The sequence below is a fragment of the Ochlerotatus camptorhynchus genome, unplaced genomic scaffold, assembly GCF_037179485.1.
Source record: "Ochlerotatus camptorhynchus isolate MF236.1 unplaced genomic scaffold, CSIRO-AGI_Acam_v1.1 ptg000005l, whole genome shotgun sequence".
NCBI lineage: Eukaryota > Metazoa > Arthropoda > Insecta > Diptera > Culicidae > Ochlerotatus > Ochlerotatus camptorhynchus.
Genome location: NW_027040497.1, coordinates 1,094,550 through 1,109,071, shown reverse-complemented (window position 1 = coordinate 1,109,071; position 14,522 = coordinate 1,094,550). Strand labels below are relative to the sequence as shown.

The window sequence follows — 14,522 nt, the reverse complement described above, 5'->3', positions numbered from 1 at the left end:
AAAGCATAGCCCAAGTAACCACCATGTACGTTTATAGCATTCTAATCGCCCTTTTTACAATATAAGGTTGTTATAGGGCTTTAAAACTCTATATCAGCCGTATATCAGCATTATATTGCAAAAAGGGCGATTAGCGGGCTTGATGGTTACTTGGGATGTTTGCCTGAATAAGCTCTTATTAAGCTTTCAATGTTTATTGGGATGTATAGAGGACATATGCTGTTTCATAAATTCCTATAAATTCCTCCATACTTTGCGCCAGAATATCAATAATGCAACATATTTGTTCGTGCAGGCGACTACTACTGCCTCTACCCTTAACATCAAGTAGCTACTGTACCTACCCTTAGATGTCACCACTTGTCCCCGTATCATTGTCATTGCTTGTTATGTAGTTTCATTGTTATGTTGCAATAACTAAATGTGTATAGTTCTCATACCTCCGCCATGGCAGGACGGTCAAATAATAGTTCTCGTAAAAATCGGTCCTATCCGTGCGCGAAGGTACGCAGTCAGAACCCTTTTACTTCATCAATAATTTAAGAAAAAACGCCATGATTTTTCAAATTGCAAACCATAAGGGCATCTGCGCTGCTTGCAACCCAATTTGCTGTTACAAAAACTCTTGCCTCACTTTACTCTACATGTCCTCAATAATCATTTCGAATTTCCTAAGATTGTGTCCACATATTGACTTCTCTGAAAGCCCAAAAATTAGTATAGGTTTGTAGGCATACTAGTAGCGATGCCATGTATCCTGATTTTACGAAAAAAGTTGGAGCTCCCTTGTTTATTATGATACCGTAAGGAAGTGTACCAAGTTTGACTAGTTTTATGCTATCAAACTTGTTTCAGGAGTTCAGGACCTTACCGTATCAAAATAAACTACTTTTTTCGAATACAATTTTTTGAACAACAATAGGCGTATACTCTTTAGGGCACAGTTGTTTGTCATAAAATGTCCCATTTTTTAGCTGTATCAAATTATCTAGGTCTTATTTGGATATCTACTTTTGATGATTGATTGTTATCGTTAAGTCACTGTGCACCCAAAAATCTTGATTTCCTAGAATTGAAAAAAAAAAATCTTGAATAAAATGGACCATCATATAGTAGGCACCAAAGGAATAGGTAAAACCCGAATTTATCCACCTATGGTGTGATCAGACCCTTCTTACTTATTCAAGTTTATTTATTTTATTGTCATTATCAGTGACCAAGCCCCCCACCCCCGTGTCATCCAGTGACGCTACGCCACTGCCTGGGGGTACCCGGAATATATCCGGGTGTAGTCTATTTGGTGAGGATACCAATCACCTTATCATCGTATTTTAATGTGAATGGGTTTTAATTCAATTCATTTTCAAGCAACTTCCCCGGGGTACCCGGAACATGTCCAAGTGTGTCCAATGTGGTCGGAACACTTAACACGACTTGCATTGATCTTATTTTTTGAATTCTGTAGTAATTTGATGTGTCGCATGATGGTTTTGATACGTTTTCCGTTAAATCCAATGGCCCATATTCACCGGATCTTATTCCGGCCATATCTCCGGAACCAGTTCACCGATTCCAAAACCGTTCAATAACGTTCAATGGGACCCCAAAACCTATCATTTGGCGCCGAATTTGTCCAAATCGGTTGAGCGGTTGCTGAGAAACGTGAGCGCATTCATTTCGTTACATACACACACACATACACACATACACACACACACAGACATGTTCCGATCTCGTCGAGCTGAGTCGAATGGTATATGACACTCGGCCCTCCGGGCCTCGGATCGATAGTCGGTTTTTCAAGTGATATCTATACCCTTCTTTGTAAGAAGGGTAAAAATATAAAAAGAGAGGGTTGTACTAAATTTCGATGCATTAGAAATATTTGTTCAACTATGGCTATGAAAAATCGACTTTTTCAAAAATCTCACCGGGACTACATTACGTTCTACAGAGCTGCCGTCCTACAAAAGTTGTTTTGTAAAATTCTTGGCTCTCATTCGAAGGGTGAGCCCCCAGGTTCCCAGGTAAAGTGTTATTTTATTTCAGTGCCAACATTCTAAAGGGGCGTAATTGTTTTTATAAACAATGGCTTTAGTCGATTTCTCGCAAATAAAAGTTCACCCCTCCAAAATAACAATGCTAGCTAGTAAAGGAAACATTCATCTACTTGTTGATGTCATTAATTTTCACGTGTGGGCTTTTATTCGCGAGAAATCGACGGCTAAAGCCATTGTTTGCAAATGCAATTACGCTCCATTATAACATTTGAAAACAGTGCCAACAATTCAAGTTGGCACTGTTTTCAAATGTTATATTCATTAGTCACACCATTAAATGATCTGACGCTTTGGATTATGCGGGACAGTCACGGATTCAGCCCGCTTCAGTCCTGCATTTTGAAACGTGTCGGAAAGTGTCCCACATTTAACTACGTATATTTTATGCAAAGTACAGGAGTAATTGAAATTTATAATTGTTGCACGCTATGGTGTAATATTCAGTTGGAAATGTCATGAGAACACGGATGTAGTCGGAAATCTTATCGTAATTGCACTTTTCTTTCAGAAGTAAGATAAAAGCCCCATATCTTGTGGGAAATCAGGATGGATCACTAAGACTTGGTGGTCAAGATTTATTAAGACGCGTGTTTGGAGCCGTAATAAGAAGAAAGTGGTTGGACCCTCGTTAATGTAAGCCTTTTGATATCGTGAAGATGCAATCGATGACATTAAATCGTTGGGAGACGTTGGAGTTACTTTTAGTGAAGAGCAAAGGATTTCAACGTATGACCGGAGCTAGAATATTACTCTTGAAGATCAAAGCCATGGAGTTGCAGTTAATGGTCTTGAAGCCAAGGAGTATGTGTCTTTGAACGCGATGAAGATCGTCCGATCAGATCGAGTCCATTGTGCTCCGTCAGGATGGTCGAACTATAGTTGTCTATAACATATAAATAAGTTGGAGATATGCCATTTGAAAACGGATTTAAGGTGTTTCGCTGTAGAGTCCTTTTTCCCATCACACTTGGCAATTCCAAGAGTACAAATTTCACGGCTTAGAAATCTGTAAATGTCAGCCATTACTTGCTTCTCCGTAGGAGTAGTTACAGCTACGTGCATTCGCAAAAACCTTATGATTTTGACTTGTGAAATTGCGAAGTGAAATGCGCTGAAAATGTTTCTGTGGGTAAGGTTTTATCACATTGTCTACACCTATGATCATTGAATGTATCTAAGATCCAGAATGTTCAAAATTTGACCAAACTCAAATCGTAATCCTACACCGTAGAACCAACTACACGGTGCTCATTCAGAATTTGCTTATCTGGTACTCCTACGAACCTCTGTACATTGCAATATTACCATTTAAAAAAAATTGTAATGAACAAATACGCAGTGATTTCTTAGCCGGGATTAAATGCAAAGAATGTCATATATATTAGAAGACAGTAATATAAATTCAGGCCAATTCAACGGGACTTCGATATAGATCCAGTCAATATGCCCTTTGGACAAACTGGTATCGACTTTTCTCCCCAACAACAATAAAGTTGAAGCTTGTACATAATTTAACAAGTACACACCACGACATAGGGGTCCCTCATAGTAGCATTCGCTAAATTCATCTTCCTTTAGCGACTGGAAATCATCGACCTGCCTATTTAGCTTTAAATCACTAAACATAAAAAAAAACATATTAAATCTTTACGACGTCGTTAGTATCGATAATAGCCATCGTAATAGACAAAACCCGTACCATTCAAATACTCTTAACCCTTACGGGTTGGTGCGGGTATATTTGACCATAAAATTGCAATCATAACTGCGAACCGTGCCATCCGGAAAGATTCAAACTTTGGTACGCAACCAATGGAACACCTCCCAATACAATTTCCAATATATCAAACAAAAAGTAGGATTAGGGTAGGTGGTCCAGTTATGGCTGTACGTTTCTATTATGGTGTGTTAAAATTATGGCCTATAGGAATTCCGTAGGCCATATTTGGAACATACCATAATAGGAATAGGTATAGCCACCTACCCTAGTTCCAAAGAAGTTTTAGGAGAATACTAATAAAACACTGAGAAACATTCCATGAGTATTTTCAAGATTCAAAGACTATGAGGTGATCTCTCAATGCTGATTTCTCTTTATTTAAAGTATGATCATTCATTCGAAGATTTCCCCTGTATTTTTTGGCTTTTGCTCTTACCATTTTCACGAAGTTGTTTAAAATGTGAAGTCAAAATGTTATCTTGTAAAAAACCCATGCGCAAAGTAATAATATATACTTTAATTTATGTATTTATGTAGCTTTATGTATCTTCGCAAAGTATGAAAAGGCTTCAAAATGTCTGCACAAACAAAATGTTTTCGCAGAAATTCAAATGTCTTCAACATTAAGACAAGCCTTCAAATCTGGCATTTCTGGATGAAAGAAAATCGGTTTTTGATGAACACTGACAAAATTACATTCGTTATGTTCAGTTATGCAGCCAGGATTTCTGTCTGGGGGTAGTTTGTAAAAATGACGCAATTAAAAATTAAACTTTAGAATCAGTGACATCCTGATCAATTACCACTAATTTCACCAATTCTAAAGAAGCTATTTCGATTTAGAGAAGAAGCAATTAATAAAAAGCATGCTAAATATAAATTCTTTTCGAAGAAATCCTAAATATACATTCCCGGGAAATCAACTCTGTGAAGAACTATCAATAAATCAAAGAAATTTCGAATGGATGCTAATAGAAACTTTTTGGAGAGATCAGAAAGAGCTTTCAGAGAACTCAGAAAAAGCTTCCGTAGAAAATGCTATCTAATATCAACATGAAGCTTTAGTGTGATCATTTATTAGGTAGAGAAATTTGGATTTTTCAAAGTGTTCATACGTGTACGATTTGCAGAGTTAGTTGGAAATGCTATCTAATATCAACATGAAGCTTTAGTGTGATCATTTATTAGCTAGAGAAAGGTATGAAGAGGGTAGGGTTGATATTTCTGCTAGAGTACGGCAGTATGAAAATTGAATAGAAGTTGAAAATGAATTAAATTTTCAACTGCCGTACTCTAGCAGAACTATCAAGCCTACCCTCTTCATACCTTTCTCTAGCTAATAAATTATCATACTAAAGTTTCATGTTGATATTAGATAGCATTTCCAACTAACTCTGCAAATCGTACACGTATGAACACTTTGAATGTTCCGTACAAAGTTTGAAGAAACCTCCAGAGGAAGCTGACAGACTACCGACATCCAAGATGGAAGAAATTTCCGGGAAAATTTCCAAACGAAGTCGGTACACATTTCCGCAGGACCTCTGGGGGAACTCTCAAAATAAATCGTTAGAATTGGCCAGTGTCAGTCAGAATAAACTTCCAGAATAAGTCTAGAAAAACCGGAATTGACTTTCAAGAGCAGTTGCAGGACTCTTCCGATGGAAGTAGTAAAAAGCATCCCAAAAAAACTGGAATAAGCTTACGCGGAAAGATGTAAAAAAATTGAGGTAGACATTTCAACAAAACTGGAACAAATTTCCAGGAGTGGCCTTAAGATTCATTGAGGGGAATATAGAAAATAAAGTATTAGGATAAGTTGGAAGCATCTTCCGGAGAAAGTTAAAAAAAACTTCCGGGGATGTCTAAAGCTTCTTTTAAAGGATATCAGAAAAAATGTTCCGGAGGTACTTAGAAGAAAATCCTTAAGAAATTCAGAAGAAATGGGGGAAATTTTGAAAACAAATTCTGGAGAAGTCGAAAAATACCTTCTGGAGTTGGATTTATCATCTGGAACAATTCGACTTCTTGAATAGTCTTACGAAACTTTTGGGGGGAATTCAATAGGTTTTTTCAGGGTAAATCAAAATATTAAAATAAAATTGATTAATTTTTTGAAAACTTTAGGGCATTTACTTGTACCGAAGTTCATAATTGATTTTCCTTCGCCTAAAATCGTTCGGCGGGGTGCTTGTTATAAAGAATTAAATACTAAAAAACTTTAATTCCAAAATCTCAACGATTAAATAGAAAACATTTCTCTTTGTATTCTGATACTTTTACACAACATATTCATCGGGATTCTTGAACATGGAAACATATCATCAATATTTTTCATATAATAGGATTGAACGAAAAATGGTCCATAGCGAAAATCGCTAAAATCGATTCCCATTCTGTGCGTATGAAAAAGTGTAAAAGTTGACTCACATTTTGTATTATATGACAATTTTATATTTACCTCAAGGTTCAGGGTCAACGGGAAGAAAGGGGAAGGTTTGAACCCTAAAACCCCCCTCACTGTGCCAGTGATTAGTGTCTATGAAGATTTTGCGATTAAAAAAAAAAGAAGAAAAAGTCGATCGAAAAAATCGGAAATAGAGATGAAAAAATTCGTACTCGCAAAGATTAATCCAAGATAGCCCAATCCTATTTGTGGTACATTGGTTCCTTTGAAGATCGATGACCGACTCAGATGATGAATTAAACAGAGCACTACTTTAGTATACTATAAGTGCGTATTTCCGTCATATTGAGCAGAAAATCTTTTTTCATTTTTTGCAGCTACTTGCATCTTTTTGCAGGAAATTTTCAGAATCGTCATGAATCCTCTTTCTATCTTCTCATCGTGCATGCATCTTACCACAGCAAAGCATTTTTTTCTTGCATCGTAGATAAAGCCGCCCTCCTCGGCAGTAACATCTTATATTTCAATTATTTCGACATGAACGAATCAATCATACGTTTGGAACGATAATTTAGTTCAAAAGTTCAAAAAATAGTATTTAAACACTAGGGTGGTTGAAAACATCGATTTTGATCCACCAGGCTCAATTGATTCTAACTCATGCTCCTAAAATTTGAGTTTATTTGGATGCGATCACAAACTCCAAAATGGCCTTTGAATGTTATAAGGGTATCACTATGAGAAAAGGAGAATTTATGTTCTAACCATCCTAGCACTTCGTCATAACAAATTACGGAAAAGCTTCCCAAGTAACCATAGGCACGTTATTTCGTCTTTTTGGCTGTACACGGGCCTTATCAGAACTTGAAAACATCTGGTATAGTCGTTGTTCAGCTGAATATAGCCAAAAAGGCCAAATAACGTGCCTATGGTTACTTAGGTTACTGCTCATATGTTAAATTTTATCAGCTACAACTTTGCTGAAGACTACTTTTTATTAGACTTCAAGGTAATTAGTTATGAATTGATTTCGAAGTTGATAACTTTCTGATATGATTAATCGACTGCTTTCCGGGCAACACTGCACCTTGTACTTATGACATAGTAGCCTGGATTTCTACCCAATTTTTCGCGCCTATAGCACACCAATGCTGCCTGCTGAGCAGCTGATTGAGCATGTAAGAAGAAAGAATGTCATCTTCTTAAATACATAGTAACTAATTAACCTTACGTTCAATTCAAATGCGGTCTGTAGCATGGTCTCAACATTAGCATTAGTAAAAATAGCAAACTTTTCCGCAGATCATTACAGCGAAGGGCTAGAACGATGTGAACAAAAAGTTCACTTTTCCCATTGTAATTCCAATATAAACTTCAAAAGATTAGTGCCGTATAAGTTCGCATCAAAATGAGCTCAAATTTTGGGAGAATTACCAGGACCTCATTTGAAATCGGATAAGCTTGGTGGAGCAAAATTGATATTTTGAACCACTCTAATAAGCACGCATTATATGAATATTTACATCCTTTATTCTCAACAACAAATGAATTGCTCCTTAGAAAATCGATTTTTTTCTGCCTTCATCCGTATGCCGAAGTGAATTCAATGATGTTTCAATGTGTTTGGATGGAATTGAAACTCGTAGAACGGAAATGGAATCAAGAAGCAGTGGTTGATTTTTGACAATATCTCAACAATTTGTGTCTCATTATAAAATCCAACGGTACGTATTGAAAGCTCATAGTTCTGACGATGGCAAACATAATAATCAGCGCGAACTGTCACTTACTTACAGATGTTGACTGTGTGTGTGTACGTAGCAATGCACAATTCGCAACAGTTGAAGCAATGAAGAAATGTGAAAAGGCATAATTGAAAGGATGCGTAGTTTATATTAGACAAAAATTTCCCGTAAATATTGTTGGTCCTAGCGGGGGGGGGGGGGGGGGGGGGGGCTCACGGAGTAGCAACTACTGGCCAGTCAGTCTAGAAGCCATCCAATTCACCTAACACAATCGCACGAGTCTTCAATCCTAAATCCTGCGTCATGAAACTGCCTATATTTGCATATCAGTTCCATACGCCCATCCCAACGCTATCCACTATCAATTGGTATTTACTTCCATATTATGTGATAAAACTGTGAACCTTGGTCATGAATCAGCTTTTCGTGATACGTAAGATCTACCACCGATTCCTAGTCTTGACTATTTCAAAGTAGGGGAACAGGATTTTTCAGTAATCAAAGGAACACATCATAGTCCTTGTTACTTTTTATGCCTTGTTGATAGTGATAAGACTCGGCTTTGTCCACCGAGGATGATCTTGAAACAAGGAAAAAATGATTTAGTTAGTCTTCATCTATGTGATTCCTAATATTCTATTCGTTGTACCATAGTTTGAAGTGGTTAAGAGTAGGGTTCTGATGCATGGTCATTATCGGTGTCATTGTTTAATATTGTTGCTAAGAAATTCAATTTTGATTGACAAAGGGGCACGCCTTTGAAGGGTGTTCCAACACTCCGAAGGGTATAAATAGCGGGACCTTCCAATTGGAATCAATTCCTTGCGATGAATGCTAGACTGACAACTGTATCAAAACCGAATACTTTATCATTTCTCAATAGTGATGGAGTAATACGAAATGCAACTAAACTAAGGACACGGGATATACTACCCAAGTAACATTGCAAGTTTTATCGAGGTTTTAAAGCATGCTACAAGTCTAAATCATGGTCTACAGAACTCTCATAAAACCAAAATCGTTACTTGGGTACAATAGATCAAATTACTGGTCGCAGCGGTGTTATGTCCCGAACAGAGGAAAAAATCATCTATTCAGTTTGTCCCATTAACCTTCTAACGCCCAGTGATCTATTTATCCGCATTTTGTTCTTTCTTTTATCTTGTCTTAACAGAAATTGGGAACGTAAATAATGTTTTCAATATCACTAGAATAATCCTTGGAATATCATTAACATCTTGTTTTCAGATAATGTGAGAATAATCCTTGGGTTACTTCTGGAAAAATCGTGGATTGTCTGGAGGATAAAAAAGACTTGGGTGTTAACGGGTTAAGCAAACCCAGACAACCAGAATGCACGTATATTCAAAGTTGTTTTCGTGATATAGAAACATATATACAATCAAACAAATCGTATAGAATGCATAGAAATGGCTTACACGTACAAAAGTGGAGGCCATATACGTGCATATTTTATTTCAATTTTAAACGAGTTGATTTAACATCATATACGATTTAATCTGTAAAAACAAATTCATTTTGAAAAGTCTTACGATGTAATCTGATTTAATTTGTTATATAGTACGACGGAAAAATAAGTCATCGCATATAGGTAGGCAATTTGCATTCTATACGATTTAACTTAAAAGTAATGCGAGGTATGTCATTCTTATATGCGATTTTGACTTAAACTGTAGCAATTTACGATACTGTCTGTACATTGTTATATGACTTCTGGTTGTCTGGGAAGTAATCGCGTATCAGCCCCATCCTGAAATTCAATCGTCCAGGGGTCAAATTACAGATCTGCTGTTTGAGGAACCATATTTTCCGCTGATGTATCCAAAAATTCTAGCTTTACTGGAACTGATTTTAAGTTGAAAAAATATCAATAAATTAACTATAATTTTTGAAATATTAACATGGGAATTGCACTTCTTAAATTCGAGTGCAATTTTCTCAAAGCCAATTTTTTCCGTATGTGATAAGAATTGATATGTGATATGTATGGTAGACGAGCTCTGGGTCGTTTGCAGTCGTTTCTGAATATAAGTCCCTAATTTTATCCCTAATGTAAAACCTAGAGTAGTGTGTTTTCTGGAATGAAATATAATATTGCATATTTTAACATTAACATTCAGCAAACTTTTAAAGTACCATCAATTTCATTTTGAAAATGTAGCAAATCAGAATTGTTATATATCATATCTCATATATGTTGAGCAAATTTTAGCGATTTAACACAAACTTCACGTCATCCACCAATAAAATAAACAATAGGACCTAACTGAGATCCCTGTGGAACTCCCGAGGTAACATTAACTGGCGAGGACATTTTTCCTTTAAAGCAGACCATCTGTGTTCTTTCTGTCAAGTATGATCCAATCCATTTTAAAAGTGTACTTATCATACCTAAACGTTTTAATTTAAAAAGTAGTAAGGGAATGACTACTATGTCAAAGGCCTTACTAAAGTCAGTGTTTAAGGTTTCAACGATATTACCTCTATACATTGCTTCAAAAGAATAGATTATAAATTCCAAAAGATTAGTAGACTGGATAAATATTTTCTGGTTAACAATTCCTTCAAACATTCTTGGAATGCAAGACATCATTGGAATAATTTTATAGTTTTTAATGTCTGACCGTTTGCCAGATTTAAATATTGGGACTAAAAATGATTTCGACCAAATTTTTGGAAAATCGCCTGTTTTGAGACATAAATTGTAAAGCCAAAACAATGGTTTAACAAAACTAGTTGCTAATTTTCTCAATGGTAAGTTTGTTCCAGTTGAGAGACATGCTTATACGTGTGTTATCACTGAACTTGATTTTCACGCGTTGTTGCGATTAGATTCGTATTTTGAGTTTGGCACAATGTTAACTGCTTTCGGGGACGTCACTTCATTTGAATAGCTTTTTGCTACGGCGGTCGTAGCTTGTGGTAATGTAAGGGACCCGGTGGCTATAGAGCAACCGTTTTTGCTTATTGAGCAGAAGATCATGGGTTAGAACCCATGTCTCGTTACATTACGTTACATCCCAGGCCTCTATTGTAGAAAATCGTGAATAATAGAATTCGGCGGAATGATTCGGAAATGTAATACATATGTTTGGACAAATGTGACGTATGCTTGATCCGGTTCGGAAGACACTGTTAACTGCTTGTTGTGATATAAGGGGCACGGTGGCCTTAGAGCGACCATTTTTGTTTGCTGAGCAGAAGATCGTGGTTTAAAACTAAAGCCCGTTTAAATTACTGAGCTTATAGGATCGCGTCATTTGCTTACCAGGCAGTAAAAGATCGCATCACTTTCCAATGTCAATCTAGATCTAATTCACCCTTCCCACTAACAAAAACGTTCTTCCCGTGACAACCGTGGAGATTCAGAGGTATGCTCGGTCTCTAGTAACAACTGGTGTCGAAATAACAATCATTTCCCTCCCCGCTGACCGTAAGGACGTGGCCGGTGCAGCTATTTACCTAAAAAAGATAAGGAGTCACCGGATTTTACACACTGAGAATGAATTGCTAATCCCAAGCCTCATAGTTCTTTGTGCAAATTTCACTCAATCTGGTAAATCACGGAGAAGCAACTACTGAAATGTATGGTCGTCAATGCTCATAGTCATGCTCCCGTTGCTTCATATCATCCCCATATGTCAATGGGTAAGGGTGTCAACTATTGTTATCGATCTTAGAAGCAGCCAGTTCGAATCCCGTTGTAGGAAGCAGCAAAGCAAGCAGCATCTTTCTAATTATCATTAATGCCATTGTAATGCTATCGTTACCATTCAGTGCTACCCGAGTAGACAAAAATATCAAAACAATAGCATGTTTTACTGTTAAAATTGAGGAATAGAGCATCAAAAACTGCTATTAGTTTGATTAATATAGGTGGTAAAATTCCAAAATTATATCATAAAATATATCGAACCGTTACTGAGTGTTAGGAAAGTCAGTTGTTACCATATCTAAGAAATAGCAGAAATCACTGCAAATTAATATCAATTTTTATATCTCATCAAGCTATTGGTATGTTGTTTCAAATAATGAATTAAATGAAATGTTATTAGCTTATTCTGCTATCAGAACAAAATCCGCTCTTGAATTCAAGGATTCATATCGGATGTATGTCAAAATAAGGTAACATACCTAATTAATATATTCACATGTTATCGACTAGTTATCGGTTCTTAAACCAACGTTTGTCGAATTCATGACAGTAACGCAGCCGTGTGTTTACCCAAAAGTGGGTATTAAGTAGCATTTACACACTTAATCTAGCTCGGTAAAATCTCCAACAGCCGATTACCTCGGCATTTACATTTGCTGATATCTCTGCAAAATATCTGTTTGTTAGCTGATATCTCAGCAAATAGTTATTTGTTAGCTGAGTCTCGGCAATTGTTTTACTGAATCTCAGCAAAATAAATTGCAGAACTACTCCGCTGTTGGAATCTCGGCGAAAAAAATTAAGTGTGTAAGGCGACTAAAAAGCTTAATAGCATTACAGAGGTTACCGTAGAAGCGCACAGATTGCTGATTACATTCTGTTTGTATTGCATCCGGGATACCGGGCCGTGTGCCTCCTTGAAATAGGTTCAGCATGGAATCTCAGCAAATAGTTATTTGTTAGCTGAGTCTCGGCAATTGTTTTACTGAATCTCAGCAAAATAAATTGCAGAACTACTCCGCTGTTGGAATCTCGGCGAAAAAAATTAAGTGTGTAAGGCGACTAAAAAGCTTAATAGCATTACAGAGGTTACCGTAGAAGCGCACAGATTGCTGATTACATTCTGTTTGTATTGCATCCGGGATACCGGGCCGTGTGCCTCCTTGAAATAGGTTCAGCATGGAAGTATTTACCAAAAATCCAGCGGACATACTCCGACAAGCCGGTGAAGGTGCATGGTTTCCATTTTAAAAGCGTAAATTTTCATAAAAGCAAAACTATCATCATACCATAATCATGTCGCAGGATTGTCCTGTTCTTTCCTAGATTCCCGCAATCGGCAGAGAGTTCCTTCTCAGAAGTTCAATGGTTTTTTTTTCTCTTCTCGAAACAGGATTCACACAACGATTTAAACTTCACAACTCACTTACACACACCTTTTTTGAGTATAGGTAGATTTGATAGAAACGAGTAGCCAGTATCCACGATTTCACTCGGTTCACTCGATGTCGCAACTTCTCGGAAGTCCGCAACACTCTCTAGCAGCTCGCGTGTTTTTTTCTTCTCTGTTGTTTTGATATGTTGAATCCGACAAATTTTGATACACTTTAAACTTTTTACTTGACTTTTCCTCTCTCGCAAATCAAAAACGATATCGATGAAGCTTTCACGGGACTATACTTTCAAAAGGCACATCGAAGTATCACAATTTATTTATGTTGTTGTTGTAAATGCTAAATGAACTAATTTTGAGACTACAATTTTCAACTTTTTCGGTCACGTGTTGCTTTTGCTTTTGGCGTTGCTTAAATGATAAACACATTACTGATTTGGCTCTAGTTTTGAGAGGAGTGGTTCGAGGTTTTAAGGCGGTTGGCGTTAGAGGGGATTGCGGTGAATGGAACTACGGATTTTATCACACAGTGCTTCGACGAAGAGTACAGCGAGTTTACGATCGGGTAATTGCACCAGTTTTGCTTAATCTGTTTTCTACTGGCAGGATGCCGTTGAGCCAATTGCATTAGTTGGTAATAGTGGATAATTTGATCTAGCTACGGTTGTTGAGTTCGATTTAATTACGTGTCACTTTTGGAACGATCACTTCACGAGTTAGTTTTCAGTTTTGATTTGGTCCGGTCACGATTTGAGTGTTTCACTTCTTTTTTTCCTATGCTAAGTTGCAGTACTTCCAGATTGCACTGTACCGCACTTGTTGCCCTTCATACTGCTATAATCCGTCCGTTGAGGAGGCGGTAATTTGATAAAATCAGTTCTATATGGATCCAATTTGCCCGGATGGGTCGTACGAGATTTACACAGACAGTCCGCGCGATGTGGAAGAATGTGTTCGCTGGCACAAAGAGCATCCACGGCAGCAGCGGTAGCGATTATCACTGACAAACAGAAAATCCGAAAACACTTGGCAACGGTAGGAATTCGCGCGCGCCCCTGCTGGTACTTGGTGTGCTACTCTACAAGAAGCAACAAGAGGCTACAACAAGAGTTACCAGCCAAAAGCCCCCAAAAACATACACACCCGAGAGAGAGATCGAAAAACACGAGGGCCCGTCGTAAAAGGAGAGCGCACTGGAATTGGCGGTCTGCGCAATCGATAGATTGAAACTGGTGGGTTTCAGGTGAAGCTCCAGGGTATTCGGCGCCCGTAAAGTTTTTCCCTGCATCCCTACACATGTACATTGACTCTCGTACATCTACATCCATAAGCGAAGCATGCGACTGTGCACCCACAGAGAGATGAAAGAAAGACATGGCAAACGGCAGCAGTGGCAGTGGCAGTTCAGCAGGGCACATGTACCCAGCAGATATACAACCAATACTACCATGGGCGCACCTCCGGCCTTACTGCCTTAACCGGTCGTCATCATCACCCACCGCCACCACCCTTCGGCCGACC

At 37.6% G+C, this 14,522-nt stretch overlaps 1 protein-coding gene across 4 annotated transcripts in view; it reads right to left on the bottom strand.

Annotated features, from left to right (window-relative positions):
- TfAP-2 (transcription factor AP-2) overlaps positions 1-14,212 on the bottom strand; it is a 238,514-nt gene extending 224,302 nt beyond the window's left edge. For all 4 annotated transcript variants that reach the window (XM_065238918.1, XM_065238893.1, XM_065238957.1 and 1 more), the window contains exon 1: positions 12,898-14,212. Coding sequence is in view for 2 of the 4 variants with exons in the window: in XM_065238957.1 (XP_065095029.1) it covers positions 12,898-12,906 (9 nt within the window). In the remaining 2 variants the exon portion in view is untranslated. The remainder of the gene's footprint in view (positions 1-12,897) is intronic.
- Positions 14,213-14,522: the final 310 nt, after the last annotated feature.